The 16358-nt window shown below is 40.9% G+C and overlaps 1 protein-coding gene across 1 annotated transcript; it reads left to right on the forward strand.

The window, feature by feature from the left end:
- Positions 1–12896: 12896 nt before the first annotated feature.
- On the forward strand, positions 12897–16031 carry LOC127242016 (uncharacterized). Its single transcript, XM_051261350.1, has 5 exons — positions 12897–13501; positions 13796–13935; positions 14210–14752; positions 14832–15394; positions 15795–16031. The coding sequence occupies exons 1-5, from the start codon at positions 12897–12899 to the stop codon at positions 16029–16031; spliced, it is 2088 nt and encodes a 695-aa protein (XP_051117307.1).
- The last annotated feature ends 327 nt before the right edge of the window (positions 16032–16358 follow it).

The raw sequence follows: 16358 nt of genomic DNA on the forward strand, positions 1-16358 counted from the left end.
AACACCTCTCTTTTTCCTTGGAGGCTTTATTCTCCAAAACTCTTCTTCTCTTGGATTTTTCTCTTAAAGTAAGTGGGATTAATCTTACATAGATGATATGTTCTAATCCCTAGACCTCTGCTATTGATATTTTTCATTATTATTTTCAAATAAATTTGCCTTAAAATGCTAAATTTTGTCAATTTCTTCTAGAAAGTTGATTATAATGTCTCATAGGGCTTATGTGAAGATTATTATAAGATTTTAAATTAAAAATCATAGAATTTGTGGAATGAGTTTAAAACCCTAGTTTTTCCTAACCTAGTTATGGTCTTTTTTGGGAAAAGATATATGCCTATTGAGATAACGAACTTGTTGGGTCTTAATATTCCAATTTTTGGTTGGTTATATGTTGGCAATTGGATTTTTATGAGTTTAAAGCTCTTTTTTTTAAAAAAAAATAAAATTGCCTAATAGCATGTTGAGTATTGGGTCAAATTGGTAATTGAAACTACCCGTCGAGTCCGATCAATTCGTCGATTGTTTGGATGATAAGGCATAGCCTTTCACCTCTGTGCCTTGAAAACACATGAGGGTATACCGGCATTTTAGGATAACTAGTTAACATTGATATAACCTTAATGGGCTAGGTCGAGGGATCGAGATCACAGATTTTCTTTTTGGGTGATTCCGAGGTGCTCATCATTCACAATGAAAAGGTCTTTAGACCGTTATCCGTGATGGAGTGATGGATTGCGTACAATCCCGTCTTGGCATATTATATTGGAGACTAGAGGGTTGTGGGCCGTTTGGTGCCCTTCGCAAACTAATAAATAATTGACTTACGTGTACATTTGGACTCGAACCCTTATGTACACATTGTGGAGCTTTCCTTGAGGGTTGTGACCCTATGTTTGTTATGTGTAACTATGTGACGTATCATACGAAGTAATAAGGTTGGAAAACCGGGTCGAGTCGGCCCTAATTAAGGCCTAGTGGAGTTTCTTTGTGATGTGTTCATCACCATTATTTGAGAATGAAAATGAGATATAAGGGAGACGCTAAAAGACTCATGTGTGTGAGTTATCCTTATGTGATATGTGTCATCTTATTCAAATTATCTTCTTCAAATGATTTTGTGCCAGTATACTATATTAATTTATCTTCGACTAATTGCGCTTACTCAACCGTGTGTTAACCCTTTTTCTACAACCTTTTTGTAGGTGATGATGCTTCTATTATATCTAAATGATGCATCCGCGTTATATGATCCATCGGGGGAACTGTAACTACTTTACCTTCTATAATGCTTTTGAAATCCATTAATTATGTTTAAAGACTAATGTCTTTTGAACTATTTCCAATTTATCTTTTTGACTCGAACTTTACTTATTTAATTGATAAGCCGGTGCGCTTTAATTTGAAATTCCCATTTAGTCATTTGAATATTATTTTAGCCTTAGCACCACAACGTAGGGCTAGTTGGTTGATGAACGAGTCTACCGGTGTGGCGTGGCGGTGTGATACTCCGGTTTGAACCGGCCGGGGTATTACAGTTGGTATCAGAGCCTAAGTTAAAGGCTCATGCTTCTTGGTTAATAAAACTTGAAGATTTTGAAATTTATAAAATCAATTAAATCATGGGTTAGTCGGGTTTGGATGCATTCATAGCATGCATTGCATTTTATGTTTATTCCATGTGTTTATGTGCATTGGTTATGCTATTTGATTAGTTAGAGTCTATTAGGTCTAGTCTTGATTAGCATAGGCCCCCTAGGCGTGCTCGTCAGCCTCTAGCGGCACTTGAGTCGGATGAAGGGGTTGAGAGTAAACAATCCCAAAACCCCAAGCCTCCAGTTCAGAGTCCCGTTAGACCTTCAGACCCGACATTGGAGATCTTTTGTCAATTTATCGAACAATTCGCTCAGCAGCACCAGAGTGTTATGATTGCACTATTACGTCATAGTCCTTCGACATTCACTGCTCAATCAGACCCGACTCTTTTGGGAGAATGGTTGGATCGTTTGGAAATGATATTTGAGTTGGTGAGATGCCCAGAAGGAGAGAAGACTATGATAGCCACGTATTACTTGGAAGAATCGGCCAGGAAGTGGTGGAATAATGAGAAGGCTTCCGGGAGCAACTTGGTTGGATTACCGTGAGAGGCCTTTGAAGGGATGATAAGGTCGCACTTTTATCCCCCACACGTTCAGAGAGCAAAGGAGGATGAGTTTAGTGCCTTCATGCAAGGTAATATGATGGCGGAGGAGTACTTTACGCGTTTTAATGAGTTGGCTGCCTATACTCCGGATTTGGCGGCGAATGGTCAATACAAGTTGGCGAGGTATGTTGGTGAGCTAAACCGAGACCCTCAATGGTTCTTGGCTGGTTTAAGTGTGACAATCCTTAAGGAGGCATACGAGAAGGCGGCTAACATTTATCGAGCAAATCGGATATTGTATGATGAGTAGAGGGATGAAATCCGCAGGGTAGATAGAAGAAAAAGAAAGGTGAAGGAGGGGTTGAAGAACCATCAGTGAGAGAATCAATCGGAGAGGTTCGCAGGTATGCCTTATGCATCTCGCCCAAAATTCACCCCTGGGAATTCAAGTGACAGTCACGGCGGTCCAACTTTTTGTAGCCGATGTGGAAAATCTCATCCGGGAGTTTGTTGTGATGGCCAGCCCGTCACTTGCTATTAGTGCCATGAGTTGGGACATGTCAAGAGGTTTTGCCCCAAGTTAGTTGGAGTTCCGAATGCGATTGAGAGGGCTCCGGTTCGGCAACAGCAAATTCGCACGCTGCCAGTGGCACCTCAGCGTGCAAAAGGAGGATGAAGGAGTGGCTAGAGAGGTCACATCAATATCATAACGAGAGGGCAAGCTATGGAGAACCAGGGAAACATTATGACCGGTACGTTCTTGGTGAATTCTTTGGTTGTAGTTATTCTTTTAGACTACGGAGCATCCCTTTATCTCATATCGAGTAGATGTGCTAAGAAGCTAGAATTAGATTTTCAAGTAGAGGTTTCGGTAGAGATTAGGCTACCTTTAGGAGAGCTAGTGCCTCGTCATTGTCTTTTGTAGGAGTGTCTGTCATGATCGGAGGTGTAGAATTTCCTACTAATATTTTGAAACTTAACTTGACGGAGTTGTTTGAGGTAGCTCTGTGCACACAAATCGATTTCGAGGACAAGATGTCCTAAGGGAGGGAGGATGTAATACCCCATAAAAATACTCTTCGGAAGTTCATCGGAACTTTCCAAAGTTCGAGCTGGAGTCGGACAAATTTTATTTTGGGCCTAATCTATTTTGGGCTTTTGGTGCAAGAAATTAAGAAATTGGGTTTAAATTAGAAATAAAAATTGAGTTAGGACCAATTTGGGACCAAGTAGGGTAAAAAAAATCATCGCCCAAGTCTTTTATGTATAAAAGAAAAAAAAAGAAGAGAAGCAGCCAGCAGACACGCCGACCAGCACCTCTCTTCTTCCTTGAAGGCTTTCTTCTCTAAAACTCTTCTCCTCTTGGATTTTTCTCTTAAGATAAGTGGGGTTAATCTTACATAGATGATATGTTCTAATCCTTAGAACCCTTCTATTGATATTTTTCAAAATTATTTTCAAAAGGATTTGCCCTAAAAGTGATAGGTTTTGTCAAAATTAATCTTACATAGATGATATTTTTCAAAATTATTTTCAAAAGGATTTGTCCCCTAGGGCTTATGTGAAGATTATTATAATATTTTAAATTGAAAATCATAGAATTTGTAGAATGGGTTTGAAACCCTAGTTTTGCTCTAACCTATTTATGGTTTTTTTGGGAAAAGATTTATGCCTATTGAGATGGATATATTTTTCGAATGTTTATTTGGCGAAATAAAGTGAGATTATAACGAACTTGTTGGATCTTAATGTTCCATTTTTTGGTTGGTTAAATGTTGGGAATTGGATTATTTTGAGTTTAAAGCTCTCTTTTCTTAAATTTGCCTAATAGCATGTTGAGTATTAGGTCAAATTGGTAATTGAAACTACCCGTCGAGTCCGATCAACTCGTCGATTGTTTGGATGATAAGGCATAGCCTTCCACCTCTGTGCCTTGCAAACATGTGAGGGTATACCGGTATTTTAGGATAACTAGCTAACATCGAACTATAACCCGAATGGGCTAGGTCGAGGGATCGAAATGGCGGGTTTCCTTTTTGGGTGATTCCAAAGTGCCCGTCATTCACGATGAAAAGTTCTTTAGACCGTCATCCGTGATGGAGGGATGGATTGCATACAATCCCGTCTTGTTATGTTATATTGGAGACCAGAGGATTGTGGGCGGTTTGGTGCCCCTCGCAAACTAATAAATAATTGACTTACGTGTACATTTGGATTCGAACCCTTATGTACTTGTTGTGGAGCTTTCCTTGAGGGTTGTGACCCTATATTTGTTATGTGTAACTATGTGATGTGTAATACGAAGTAATAGCGTTGGAAAACCGGGTCAAGCCGGCCCTAATTAAGGCCTAGTGGAGTTTCTTTGTGAAGTGCTCATCACCATTATTTGCGAATAAAAAATAGATATAAAGGAGGCGCTAAAAGACTCATGTGTATGAGTTATCCTTATGTGATATGCGTATCTTATTCAAATGATTTTTTGCCGCTATACCGTATTAATTTATCTTCGACAAATTGCGCTTACTACCGCTGTGTTAACCCTCTTTCTACAACTTTTTTGTAGGTGATGATACTTCTATTATACCTAAATGATACATCCACTTCATATGATCCATCGGGGGAACTGTAACTACTTTACCTTCTAAAATGCTTTTGAAATCCATTTATTATGTTTAAAGACTAATGTCTTTTGAACTAATTCCAATTTATGTTTTTTACTTGAACTTTACTTATTTAATTAGTAAGCCGGTACGCTTTAATGTTGAAACGTGACTTGGCAGGGCTGTTTCAATTGGCAGGGTTCCTTTTTGGCTTATCCTAATTAATAACAAATAGACTTAGGGTTTAGGGTCTTTTGGGTGCTTATAGATAAATAGTTACAGTTCTTAGTCGTATGACATAATTGTAACTTTCTGAATCAGTATAATAAAATCTCTCCGGTTCCTGTCCGTGGACGTAGGTTGACGCACCGTCACCGAACCACGTAAATCCTCTGTGTCATTTATTTGCTTTCTTTCTCGTTTTCTCATAACAAGTGGTATAAGAGCCATATCTGGTTGATTGAAGATGTCTTTGTATAAGTTTGATCTAGTGAAGTTTAATGGGTCGAATGACTTTACGCTCTGGAAAGTCAAGATTATGGCACTTCTGGTTTAACAAGGATGTGCGGCTGCATTGGCGGGAGAAAACAAGTTCCCTAAAGACTCGGGTGAGGAAATAAATAAGGAGACTTTGGCAAGGGCTCATTCCGCGATCTTGCTGTCAGTTACTAATGAGGTGTTACGGGAGGTTGTAGATTAGATGACGGCTTTTGGGCTATAGAATAAACTTTGTGAGAAGTACCAGAATAACTCTCTCAAGAACAGGCTTTATCAGAAGCAACGTCTTTACACCCTCCGGATGTACGAAAGTACTCAGGTAAACGATCATCTTTATACCTTTAACCATATTATTCTTGATCTTCAAGGGATTGAGGTTAAAATAGATGATGAAGATCAAACCCTAATTTTACTGTGTTCACTACCTTGTTCATATGAGAATTTTGTAGATATTATACTATATGGTAGAACTACAATTTCTGTTAATGATGTGAAGGATGCCCTTATGTCCAAAGAATTGAAAAAAAAGGTTTCTCTGGAAGAGAGATCTGGTTTAGGTCTGTTTGCAGGTAGGGGAAGACCACATGAGAGGGGTAATGGGAATGGGAGGTGGCGTTCAAAATCAAAATCCTCTAGCAAAGTTAAATGTTATCTTTGCAAGGATAAGGAGCACATTAAAAAGGATTGTCCACAGAAGAAGGGAAATACAAAAGTTGATTCTAGTAACAGTGGCAGCAGCGCTGCTGTGGTACAAGACAGTTCTGATGATGGGGACTTTGGTGAAGTTCTGACAGCATGTAATGCTAGGACTGCTGATTCCTGGATTATGGATACCGGTGCTTCTCACCATATGACGTTCTCTCGTGATCTACTCACTTCTTTTAAAGATTGGAATGGAACGGTAAAGTTAGATGATGATGGGGTTCTAGCCATAAAGGGGAGCGGGATAGTGCAGATAAAATTGCATGACGGTATTGTCAGGAAATTTGACTGTTGGTATGTTCCTGGACTCAGAAAGAATTTGATTTCTCTTGGCACCTTAGCCAAGAATGGTTTCAAATATCATGGTGACGGTGAGTGGGTGAAAGTCCTGAAAGGTGCTCTGGTAATGATGAAGGGAAAACTGCAGCATGGAATTTATTTTCTATAGGGCAGTTCAGTGATGGGACTGGCGGCGGTATCACAATCCTTGGATAAATATGTTGACGAGACAAATTTTTGGCACCATCGATTAGGTCATATGAGTGAGAAAGGGTTGTCTATGTTGAGCAAGCATTGTTTATCTGGTAAGGATGTGACAGGTAAAATTCAATTATGTGAGGCTTGTGTAAAAGGGAAGCAACGCAGGGTGAGGTTTAGTACCGGTCATCACACTTCAAAAGAAATTCTGGAGTATGTTTATTCAGATCTATGGGGTTCCCCTCCGGTGAAATCGCAGAGCGGTTGTTCTTACTTTGTCACTTTCATAAATGATTATTCTAGAAAAGTCTGGTTGTACTTTTTGAAGACTAAAGATGAGGTGTTTGGGAACTTCAAGGAGTGGAAAACCATAGTTGAAAAAGAGACGGGTAAACAGGTCAAGACTCTAAGAACTAATAATGTGCTGGAGTTCTGCAACACACCATTTGATGATTTCTGCAATAAATAAGGTATAGTGAGGCACCGCATTGTATGACACACACCACAACAAAATGGAGTTGCAGAGCGAATGAACCAAACCCTCAGGGCGCGTGCTAGGTGTATACGCATATTTACTGGCTTATCTAAGCAATTCTGGGTTGAAGCAGTTAACACTGCTAGCTATCTGGTTAATAGATCTCCATCAACTACAATTGACTTAAAGACTCCTCAAGAGGTATAGTCTGGTAAACCCTCTTATTACTCTAATCTAAGAATATTTGGATGTCCTGTATACGCTCATGTGAATGACGGTAAGTTGGAGCCGAGGGCGGTAAAATGCATTTTTCTAGGGAATGTAACATGAATAAAAGGTTACCGACTGTGGTGTACAAAAGGTAAAAATTCTGGTAAATTTCTTATTAGCAGATATGTAACCTTTGATGAATCTGCTATGCTTGATCAGAGTAGAGGTTGTGAAAGTATTGCAGTTTGAGACTCCTGACAGAGTAGTGTTAGAGAAAGAGTAGCAGGATAATACTATTGATCAATCCGATCAACCAGATCAGTCAAAACCTCAAGGGTAATGGGTTGAGGAGGAAGCTGATGACGCTGGTACTAGGGTTAAAGATTCCATAGCAGCAAAAAAGGGAAAAAAAAAGAAATATTCAAAAACCAGCTAGGTTTGCAGAATGTGCCAATACATGTGACATGAATTTTGTGGCTTACGCATTGACGGTTGGTGATGATCTTGGCTCTGATGAGCCAAAGACATATAAAGAAGCTGTGGCGAGTAAAGATGTAGAAACTTGGATTATAGCAATGAATGAAGAGATGAAGTCTGTTGAAAAGAACAAGACTTGGGATCTTGTTGCACTACCAAAAGGGGTGAAGCCAGTGAGATGCAAGTGGGTCTTTAAAAAAAAGGAGGGAATTCTTGGTGTTGAACCTGCTAGGTTCAAGGCGAGACTGGTGGTAAAAGGGTTCTCACAGAAGGAAGGAATCGATTACCATGAAGTCTTTTCTCCTGTGGTGAAACACAAAACCATCCGGGTTCTTTTGGCAATGATGGGTGCTTTTGATCTGGAACTGGAGCAGCTTGATGTAAAAACAACATTCCTTCATGGTAATCTAGAAGAACGGATTTACATGTCTCAACTGGAGGGGTTCGACAGTTCTAAAGGGGACCAGGTATGCTTGTTAAAAAAATCTCTGTATGGCTTGAAGCAGTGGTATAAAAGATTTGATTCTTTCATGGTGTCTAATGGTTATACTCGTGATTAGTTTGATAACTGTATTTACTTAAAGAAAGTTTCTAGTGATTCCTTTGTGTATCTGTTGTTGTATGTGGATGATATGTTAATTGCAGCTAAAAACATAGTTGTAATTAATGACTTGAAGGCTCTACTAAAGGGTGAGTTTGAGATGAAAGATTTGGGTGTGGCAAAAAAAATACTGGGTATGGAGATCTGACGTGATAGAGAAGCAGGATGGTTATGGGTTTCTCAAGAAAAGTATATTAAGAAAGTTTTGCAGGCATTCTCTGTTGATCAGTCCAAACTGGTAAGTACCCATTTGGCGGCACACTTTAAACTTGATCGAAGCACTATACCGACTACAGATGAAGAGGTTAGCTAGATGAAGACGGTTTTATATTCAAGTGCAGTTGGAATTCTTATGTATGCGATGGTATGTATGAGACCGGATCTCGCTTATGTTGGTTAGTGTGGTGAGTAGGTTTATGGCTAATCCGGGTAAAGCTCACTGGGGAGTTGTAAAGTGGATCTTGCGATATTTGAAATGAGCGCTGATATTTGTCTGGTATATGATGATAAAGGCCATGGTGATGGTCTGGTTGGCTATGCAGACTCTGATTTTGGGGGTGACTTGGTTAAACGAAGATCACTGACTTGCTTTATCTTCACTCTGTTTGGATGTGCAGTCAGTTGAAAGTCTACTTTACAACCTGCGGTTGCACTGTCGACGACTGAGGCGGAATACCTATCAATGAATAAAGGTATTAAGGAGGGTATCTGCTTACATGGTCTGGTGCAGAGTTTGGGTCTGAAGGTGGAGAAACTGGTGTTATTCTGTGATAGTCATAATGCTTTGAGTTTGGCTAAAAATCAAGTGTACCATGAGAGAACCAAGCATATTGATGTAAAGTTGAATTTTATCCGTGATGTTCTAGAGGAAGATAGGTTTTCTATTCAGAAAATAGCTATAGAAAACAATCTAGCTGATATGTTGACAAAGGCGCTACCGACGGAGAAGTTCGAGCACTGCTTAAACTTGGTGAATATTCACATAAGGTAAAGTCCTCTCGAGGCATCTGGTAGAAAAGAGACTACTAAGAGATACTGACGAACATTTGGCTGTTGGAGAAACTCCAAGTCAAGGTAAAGATTGTTGAAACATGACTTGGATTCAGCGGTCTACCCGATCCAAAACCAACGTGAAAGGGCTGTTTCAATTGGTAGGGTTCCTTTTGGGCTTATCCTAATTAATAACAAATAGACTTAGGGTTTAGGGTATTTTGGGTGCTTATAAATATATAACTATAGTTCCTAGTCGTATAACATAATTGTAACTCTCTGAATCAGTATAATAAAATCTCTCTGTTTCCTGCCCGTGGGCGTAGGTTGACGCACCGTCACCGAACCATGTAAAACCTCTGTGTTCTTTATTTGATTTTTTTCTCTTTTTCTCATAAAATTTAATTCAAAATCCCCATTTAGTCGTTTGTATTTATTATTTTAGCCTTGGCGCCACAACACAGGGCTAGTTAATTGATGAACGAGTCTTCCGGTGTGGCATGGTAGTGACACTTCAGTTTGAACCGGCCGGGGTGTTACAGTTGGTATTAGAGCCGACCTGCGACAGCCTGCAGTCGTTGACCGGACTGGTGACGAGCCTAGCAGTTGACGAGCCTTGGGGTGCAACGTGGATGATGCATTCTTAAGTGTGGAAGGATTTAATACCCCGTAGTTGGGACATTGCTTGGCCAACTCCCGTGTGTGGAAGAGCCATTGTTAGGCATCCAAATTTGATTAGAGGTTAAATGGATTGAATAGACTACTCATGCAACAATGTGCATATTTTTTTTCGGAAGCCCTACTGAAAGAACTCTAAAGTTAAGTGTGCTTACTTTAGAGTAATTTGAGGATGGGTGATCCCCCGGGATGTCTCCCAGGGTGCGCGTGGACTTATGTTGACCTATGGGGCTAGTCTACAATCCCAATATGCTCGACTTCGCGTGGCTTGCGGACCGAGGTGTCACAGCAGGAATAAATGATATTGTCATTATTGAAGATGATATGAATGGACCTCCTAGTGTTGTTGCCAAGGGGAGTCTGGTCAAACAGTCTCCGTGGGTTATGTTAATGATATTTTCATTATTGAAGATGATATAAATGGTATTACAAAGTTGAATGAATGTAAGATTTGCTTCTAGGACATGGGGAGCCATTGACTGATATTGATGTTGAACGATATAAAAGGCTGGTAGGAAAGCTTAATTATCTCACTATCACCCGACTAGATATATCATTTGCAGTAGTGTAGTGAAGCCAATTCATGCAATCTCCATGTGACTCTCATTGGAAGGCACTTATGTGTATTTTGCGATATATTAGAGTGTCTCCCAGAAAAGGATTACTTTATACAAATCATGGTCATTCTGAAGTCATTGGATATTCAGATGTTGATTGGGCGGGGTCTCCAATTGATAGGCGTTCTACCTCTGGTTATTGCGTGTTTATTGAAAGCAATTTGATATCTTGGAAAAGTAAGATACAAGATGTGGTTGCGCGCTCTACTGCTGAGGCTAAATATTGTGCTATGGATTTAACTACATGTGAGCTTTTCTGGATTAAAAAATTACTTTGTGAACTCAAGTTTTGTGATGTGACAAAGATGAAGTTATGGTGTGATAACCAAGCAGCACTACACATTGCATCAAATCTAGTATTTCATGAATAAACAAAGCATATCGAAATAGATTGTCAATTCATCAGAGAGAAGGTGTTATCTGGATCTATAGATATGAAATGTGTCCTCAAATGATAAACTTGCAGATATATTTACAAAAGCTCTTAGAGGTCCTAGATCCGAGTCCATCTGCAACAAGCTTGGATCATTTGACTTGTACGCTCTACCTTGAGGAGAGTATTAGATTGAATATATTCATATCTATATCCATATCCATATCTATATCCATATTCATCATATCATATCTATGGTTTAGTTTGTTATGATAGAGAAAACCTTGAAAGTTGATAAACAGAAGGAAAGACCTCGGAAAAATCAAAAGTTGCAACCTCGCTTGATTTTTTCTACGCCAAACATTGGACCCACTCCAAATTGGCAACGCCGATGGGTGCTGAAAAATACACAGCAGAAGGAGTGTGATGCTAAAGCTAGCCAATTATCGGTTGTTGGGTTGTTGTCGTCTGAGTTCAAAGCTCTAGACGAGGAGCAGAGTTACGATGGAGTGACCGTAGATGAAGAACCAGCTACAGAATGGAACGATGTAGTGACAACAGTCACATTTGATCTAATTAGGTCCCGGTAGAATAAACATGTGAAGCCCCTATACATTCGAGCTTTAATAGAAGGACGACCAGTGGGTGTACTGATAGACGGCGGCGCATTTGCTAACGTGATGCCGTTTCGGACATTCAAAAAATTAGGAAAGACAAGGGATGATTTAATACCAACCTCAATACGAGCCACAGACTTTATGGGAAACTCGTACAAGCTAGCGGGAATTGCTACCGTTGAGGTGCAAGTTGGCAGAAAGAAGTTGCCCTCAGCGTCTGTGATAATAGACAGCCGCCCGTCGTATGCAGCATTGTTGGGGCGAGATTGGATTCACGTTTGCGAGTGCGTCCCGTCGACTTTGCACTAGAAGTTACTGTTTTGGGATGGCGGTGAGGTTCAAGAGGTGGAAGCGGAGAAAGATCCATTCGCAACGGAGGTCACAGCTGTAGATGCGATTTTCTACTATTCGAAGATGATTCTATTGTCGGAAGTGATCGCCTCCATTCCTAACGAGGGGAATTATGAGTGTGTGTTTAGTGATAACCAATTCGGGGTTCAAGCTAGGGCCGATCCACGGCCTATGAGTGAAGAAGATTATGATGAATTTAGAATGCGATGAAATTCAATGTGAGCCATCTGGAGCAAGCTCTATTACGAGTTCGGAGCCGTCCAAAGCTGGCTCCTTGGAAAACCTTGAGCCGCCCGAAACAGGCTTTTTTACGCAACATCTAGAACCGACCAGAGTAGACCCCGTGGAAGGAGCAAAACAGCTTAGAGGAAAGTCCATTGGCAGTTCGGAATCATCCAGGGAAATTTCCGGTGAAGTAGAATTACCATCACCCATGAACAAAACATATCTAGCGTTCTAGGCTCAAGACCCGCTAGAGGATGTTGATTTGAGTACCGATGGATTTTCACGAATGACCATGGTTAGTGCATTGTTAACATCAGAAAATCGAGCCGCTTTGGTAACACTTATAAAGGAATACCAGGATTGTTTCGCTTGGGATTATGATGAAATGTCAGACTTGGCTCGAGAGCTTGTGGAACATCGATTGCCCATAAAATTCGGATATAAACCTCAAAAGCAGCCATCACGAAGGTTTAATCCAGATGTATACTCAAAGATCAAGGAAGAAATTCAGCGGCTCTTGGGGTCAAGATTCATCCGGACTTGTCGATATCCGGAATGGGTGGCCAATGTCGTTTTTGTACTCAAGAAAAATGGCAAATTGCGGGTATGCGTCGATTACCGTAATCTGAATTTGGCAACACCCAAAGATGAATATGTTATGCCTATCGCTGATATGTTAGTGGATGCAGCCACCATGAACGGGAGTCTATCGTTTATGGATGGGTATTCCTGATATAACCAAATTTTCATAGCTGAGGAGGATATTGCAAAAACGACATTCCGATGCCCAGGGGCTCTTGAAGTATATGAATGGGTGGTAATGCCGTTTGGGTTGAAGAATGCTTGAGTGACTTACCAGCGAGCAATGAATACCATATTTCACGATTTAATTGGACAGTCTGTGGAAGTTTACATCGATGGCATCATGGTGAAATCCAAGAGTTTCTCGGAACATCTGGTGAATCTCGAGCAAGCTTTCCGGCGAATGAGGCACTATAATTTGAAGATGAATCCAGCGAAGTGCGCATTCGGGGTGTCCTCCCGAAACTTTTTGGGTTTCATGGTGCAATATAAGGGTATCGAGGTAGATAGTAACAAAACGAAAGCTATCATCAATGCCCGACCACTTGAGAATCTGAAGCAGCTCCAAGGATTCTTTGGGCAGGTGAACATTTTTCGAAGATTTGTTTCGAATGCTGCAGGAAAGCTTAAAGTTTTTTCCATGTTACTCAAATTGCGGAAGACAGAGAAGTTTGTGTGGACGCTGCCACACCAGCAGGCTTTCGAAGCTATTAAGGAAGCTCTGACCAATCCGCCAGTGTTGATGCCGCCGCAAGCAGGCAGACCTCTACGCTTATATGTTTCGGCCACTGAGAATACGGTCGGTTGCTTACTGGTGCAGGAGGCTCCCGATAGAAGCGAGCGTGCCATTTTTTACCTTAGTAATGTAATGAATGATGCGGAGACAAGGTACATTCCTATGGAAAAATTATACCTCGCATTATTTTACGCTTGCACGAAACTCGAATATTATTTCGCCACGAGGGAGACGGAAGTGGTGTGTCATGTCGATATTTTAAGATATTTATTAAGCAGGCTAGCTTTAAGAGGGAGGCAAGAGAAATGGGCTGTAAAGCTAGCCGCATTTGATCTATGATATGTACCAATTAAAGCTGTTAAAGGGCAGGTCATTGCTAATTTTTTGGCAGATCATCCGAGCTCGGTATCTGACCAAGCGACTGATCGTATGGAAGTTGTAATTAGTCCGATGCCATGGATCTTAAAGTTTGACGGTTCTAGCACGCAAACCAATGCTGAAGCTGGGTCCTTATCGAGAGCCCATGGGGAAGAAAGTGGACCTTTGTTAGACCATTGGCATCCGGATTTACTAATAATTAAGCAGAGTATGAAGCCTTATTAGTTGGACTGAGGATTCTCCATAAAAAAAGGGAGCTAAGGCGATCATAGTTCAAGGCGATTCACAATTGATTCTGAAGCAAATTGTCGGTGAGATCCAATGCAAATATGAAAAATTGAGAAGCCTTCGAATTGAGGCAATTACAATGTTGCAAAATTTTTATGACGCGGTGGTGGAATTCATACCTCGAGCTGAAAATGAAATGTAGCAGCTAATGTTTTAGCTCAAGAAGCCTCTGGGTATAAGTCATCCTGTCATAGGAAAGTTCAAGTCTGGGCGAGTATGTCTGTGCCCAGTGGAAGTGGATGATTGGCGTATGGAGCTAAGAAAGTATTTGGATCAACCAACCGGTGATACTCATGAAAAGTTACGGAAACAGGCTCTGAAATTTACTTTGATTGATGGAGATCTTTTTCGGAGAGCCGCCGATGGAATGCTATTGAAATGCGTAGATACTCAAAAAGCCATGAAGGTGATGGGTGAAGTGCATAAAGGGGTTTGCGGAGCACACAAATCCGGGTTAGTCATGAGATGGACGATCCGACGATATGGGTATTTTTTGCCATCAATGACAGAAGACTGCATCAAGTATGCTCAAGGATGTGAAGCGTGTCAGCGACATGGTCATTTGATCCAAATTTCAGCGGAAGAAATGCATACGGTCGTGAAAACCATGGCCATTCCGGGGATGGGCGATGGATATTATCGGAAAAATCCATCCGCCATCCTCCAAGCGACACTCGTTCATATTGGTGGCCACGGATTATTTCACAAAATGGATAGAAGTTGTACCATTGGCCAATGTAACATATCAAGAAGTGATCAAGTTTATTAGAGAACACATTATTCACCGGTATAGAATTCCGCAAACGATTACCGCAGATCAAGGTACTGGTTTTACCAGTGATAGAGTGGTAGCCTTTGCCACACAATACGGGATTACTCTTTTGCATTCGTCCCCGTATTATGCGCAAGCAAATGGGCAGGCTGAAGTAGCCAATAAGATCTTGATCGGAGTAATTAAAAAGGTCGTGGAAGATAACCCGAGAAGATGGCACAAAGTGTTGGGGGAGGCTTTATGGACCTGTAGGCAATACCGAAATAAATCCACTGGTTGCACTCCATTCCATCTGGTCTATGGGCAAGAGGCGATACTGCCGTTGGAAATCACGGTGCCATCTTTACGAGTGTTGAAGCAGAATTTGCTCAATCCCGAGCAATATGCCACAGCTATGTTGCAAAGGTTGGACGACGTACACGAAGATCGGATGATGGCCTTGGATAATATCCAAGTGAATAAAGCGAGAGTAGCACGAGCTTACAACAACAAGGTACGTCGGCGAACATTCTACGAAGGAGATTTAGTATGGAAAACAGTGTTACCCGAAGGATTCAAAGATAATACGTTTGGGAAGTGGTCTCATACGTGGGAAGGTCCATATCAAGTAAGTAAAATGTTGCCTAACGGTGCTTATAGATTGATGAGTATTGATGGGACGGAACATAGAAATGTTATTAATGCTAGGCACCTTAAGGGGTATATGTTGCCACTTGAGTTTTAATAAATGAAAGAAATGGATAAGTGAAAGCAAGTCTTTCCCAGGCCACTAACAAAATAGAAGCAGGTTGTGGTGCCGCTTTTAGAAAGAAAACAGGTTGTGGAGTTATTTTCAGGAAGAAAGCATACTGTGGAGCTGCTTCAGACAGTAAAGCTGACGAATGAGTCCCTTCCAAGAGGAAAGCAGATGGAGACGAGACTCCGGAAGAATTCAAAGCTCCACTATAAGAAAATTCCTAAAAAGGGTAAAGCTCCATATGTTTCGCATTTTATCGTTTTTTTTTTAGGGTAATTGTTGGACCCCAAGTCCAAATAACTCAAAGTTGAAGATAGCAACTTCCATCAGGCTGCGAAGCTTCCATAGAGCAAGAGGGTATACCTTCCATAGGCCTTTAGACAACAAGCTCCATCAACCCTGGGTTGGTAACTTCGTAACATTAATAGAAGACCCCGGCACCTACATGTCCTATATGGAAGGTTCTATGGGTCAAACCGAAATAAAGAAGAAGGAGGATTCCATGTAACTCGAGGCTGTTGGAGACATATCCCTGTAGACCGGCTAGGAGTGTGATGGAAGCAAGTCAAGATAAGTTGCAGGTCTAATCCAGAGGCAATGGAAGAAGTTCAGAGTGAATGGAACCCAGTCCAGAAACGATGGAAGACGTTCAAAACGAATGGAACCCGGTCCAGAGGCAATGAAAGCGGTTGGGAGCTGATGGAAGGAGGTTACTTGGCGGTTAAGAGAGGTGGAAGAACAATTGGAACTGCCCCTTTTAGTGGAGAAGGTGGTTATTCTAGCTTAGGATTAAAATTAGGAAAAAAACACAACAGACACAGTACAACAAGATCAA

Source organism: Andrographis paniculata, unplaced genomic scaffold, assembly GCF_009805555.1.
Source record: "Andrographis paniculata isolate CXL003 unplaced genomic scaffold, ASM980555v1 Contig86END, whole genome shotgun sequence".
Lineage (NCBI taxonomy): Eukaryota > Viridiplantae > Streptophyta > Magnoliopsida > Lamiales > Acanthaceae > Andrographis > Andrographis paniculata.

Bases quoted from the DNA above. Each gene is read 5' to 3' on its own strand.
- LOC127242016 (XM_051261350.1), top strand. From the start codon at position 12,897: ATGAATACCATATTTCACGATTTAATTGGACAGTCTGTGGAAGTTTAC. The intron at 13,936-14,209 runs GTATGAAGCCTT...ATCCTGTCATAG, and splicing joins TTTACTAATAATTAAGCAGA to GAAAGTTCAAGTCTGGGCGA. The intron at 15,395-15,794 runs GTAAGTAAAATG...TTTTTTTTTTAG, and splicing joins CGTGGGAAGGTCCATATCAA to GGTAATTGTTGGACCCCAAG.